General features: G+C 47.7%; 2 protein-coding genes across 2 annotated transcripts in view; both read left to right on the forward strand.

The window, feature by feature from the left end:
- The first annotated feature begins 377 nt into the window (after nucleotides 1–377).
- Nucleotides 378–1,573, forward strand: Pmar_PMAR025178 (hypothetical protein). Its single transcript, XM_002781524.1, has one exon. It carries the CDS (start codon nucleotides 397–399, stop codon nucleotides 1,015–1,017), a length of 621 nt encoding a protein of 206 aa, XP_002781570.1. The 5' UTR covers nucleotides 378–396; the 3' UTR covers nucleotides 1,018–1,573.
- A 106-nt stretch (nucleotides 1,574–1,679) lies between these two features.
- The window catches only part of Pmar_PMAR025179 (hypothetical protein), a gene marked incomplete at both ends in the record, with an annotated part of 660 nt that continues 177 nt past the window's right edge, over nucleotides 1,680–2,162 (forward strand). The window contains one exon of the mRNA XM_002781525.1: nucleotides 1,680–2,141. Coding sequence (XP_002781571.1) covers nucleotides 1,680–2,141 — 462 coding nt within the window. The remainder of the gene's footprint in view (nucleotides 2,142–2,162) is intronic.

The following is a 2,162-nucleotide window of genomic DNA, read 5'->3' on the forward strand; positions in this document are numbered from 1 at the left end:
GATCTCCAGAACGCTCCGTGTAATGCCTAGGCTAGTGCTAGTATAAGTAGGTTGCATCAGCAACGATCTTGGCCACTTGTAGTTTCTCACCATCATCGTCAAAACTATTTCGTGCAACTGCAGGGAAATTAGGCGTCAACGTCGCCACAGAGTTTGTCCTCAATCAAGCTACGCATCGTTACCCGTGGACTTCGGGCATTCTATAGGGTGTTGTTCGTAGTGTATGGGTACCATAGAGATGCCTGAACTCCACATTACCGATTTAGTCTCTGCTGGCATCTTTTTTCGAACGGTTGTGTCGCACTAGCGATGAACTCCCTGCCTAAGCTTGCCCGTATTCGTGAAGTATGTTTCAACGAACATTGCAGTGTTCTCTCAGTGTATTGGTGTCTAGTAATGTCATTCACCGACTCAGGCGTTCTAGTACTTGACAAGAAGGATCGCATTGTTTGGCTTGGGGGTCTGGCAGTCTGCGGTGGCTGCTGTGCTCTGGTTGGAGCCCTATCTCTGCCAAAGTGGATCCTACACGTCCTCATAGCCATCACAGTCCTCTGGATCATTGTGCCAGTGGGAATTCTATTCTACCGTCAGAGCCGACGAGACGAGCAGCTTGCTGCTAACCTTGCTATGGATCTCGAGCTCGGCGAAACTGAGAAGAAGTGGTCTCCCCCATCAGCTGAAGAGATTAGTTCCTTCGTTGATATGGTGAAGAGTGAATCCTCTATGAGTATATCTACTATCGGTACCGCCCTTTCCCCCAAGTCCGACTGTGACGATCTATGTCCTATTTGCCTCGACGAGCATGGCCTTGGAGATTCTCTCTGCACTTTGCAGTGTGGTCATGTATTCCACGAGAGATGCATGGATGCTCTTGTTAGCCGGATCTATGAGGCAACGGCTCGGACTACTTCTCGAAAGAAGTGTGCCGATGAAGTTATGGGCAACATCAAGTGTCCTCTATGTAGACAGCCAATGGTGACACCCCCTTCTACCTGTATCACCCCAGTTTCTGCCTAGGTGATCCGCATATCACCGAAGCTGAGCTAGATCGCTGGCATGCCGTAGTAGCCCTTTTTCGAAGGTTTGAAGATGCTGCTACTCTTGGCGTTGTCTAGTCTTAGTGATGATTGCTGTCTCCTGTGCTGTTACGATTTCTGCATCATATATTGCTCTTTATTCTTCTTACTACTACTCCATCATCCCTCCCTATCTATTTGGGTATAATAAGGTGATGATAGTTCCGACCTTTTATACTCTCATATATGAATTATCCCAATGACACACTTACTCCCTTTTCTTTCTACTCGCAGGGTTATGGAAACTCTCACCCTGTATCGGTATTATCCAGGTTTTAACCTCATCTCCTCAGTACAGACGCTACTCGACAGTACAGCCGTCCTGTGGAGCATAAGGCTCTTCTGGATGTATCAAAAAGAAGGTATATCCAATCAATGGGGTTCGTTAGCTTCTGCACTACACATGGGAGGTTTCTGTCTGGACCGATGAAGCTTGGTCTTGATGGTTTCCTCTTTCTGCGTACTTGGTGGTTACTAAGGCTCTTAGGCCTTTCGCAATCACAACACTTATGTTTCGGTCTCGTCCCCAGTAGTTGTGGTTGTGTTGACAAGTCGATTTTCAATGTGGTGTTTTTAGTTGCTCTACATAGTATCTCTTCTACCATGTCCGACACCGCTGAAGGTTTCATGGAGATATCCTTTCCTACTTATTTTCGTTGGGTTTGGCTATGTGGCGTTATACTCATAACCACGTCGTTCATCGTCCTTGCGGGTATTCACGAGACGTTCCCTGGCTTAATCATAGCCTTCGGTGTAGCTCTGCTATGGATAGCTCTACCGGTGGTCGTTTTACTCGTGCAGATGACGAGAAAATACGGGTTTCGACAAGGCCTCAAGAAGCTCCGGCAGGGTCCAGCGAGCCAAACTGATGGTATTCACCAGATGCCAACGCCTGAGGATAAGAAGGCGTTCTTGGAGGCGGCCAAAAGTGCTTCTATGGTGACGCTGGATACCATGGGTGCACCGCAGGACCTGTGTCCGATATGTCTAGATGAGGAGGATATGGGAGATCCATTGATAACGTTGAGGTGTGGTCATGTATTCCATGAGAAGTGTATCGATTCGGTCATCGATACAGCATACGAG

This window comes from Perkinsus marinus, assembly GCF_000006405.1.
Source record: "Perkinsus marinus ATCC 50983 genomic scaffold scf_1104296941898, whole genome shotgun sequence".
NCBI classification, from domain to species: Eukaryota; Perkinsozoa; order Perkinsida; family Perkinsidae; genus Perkinsus; species Perkinsus marinus.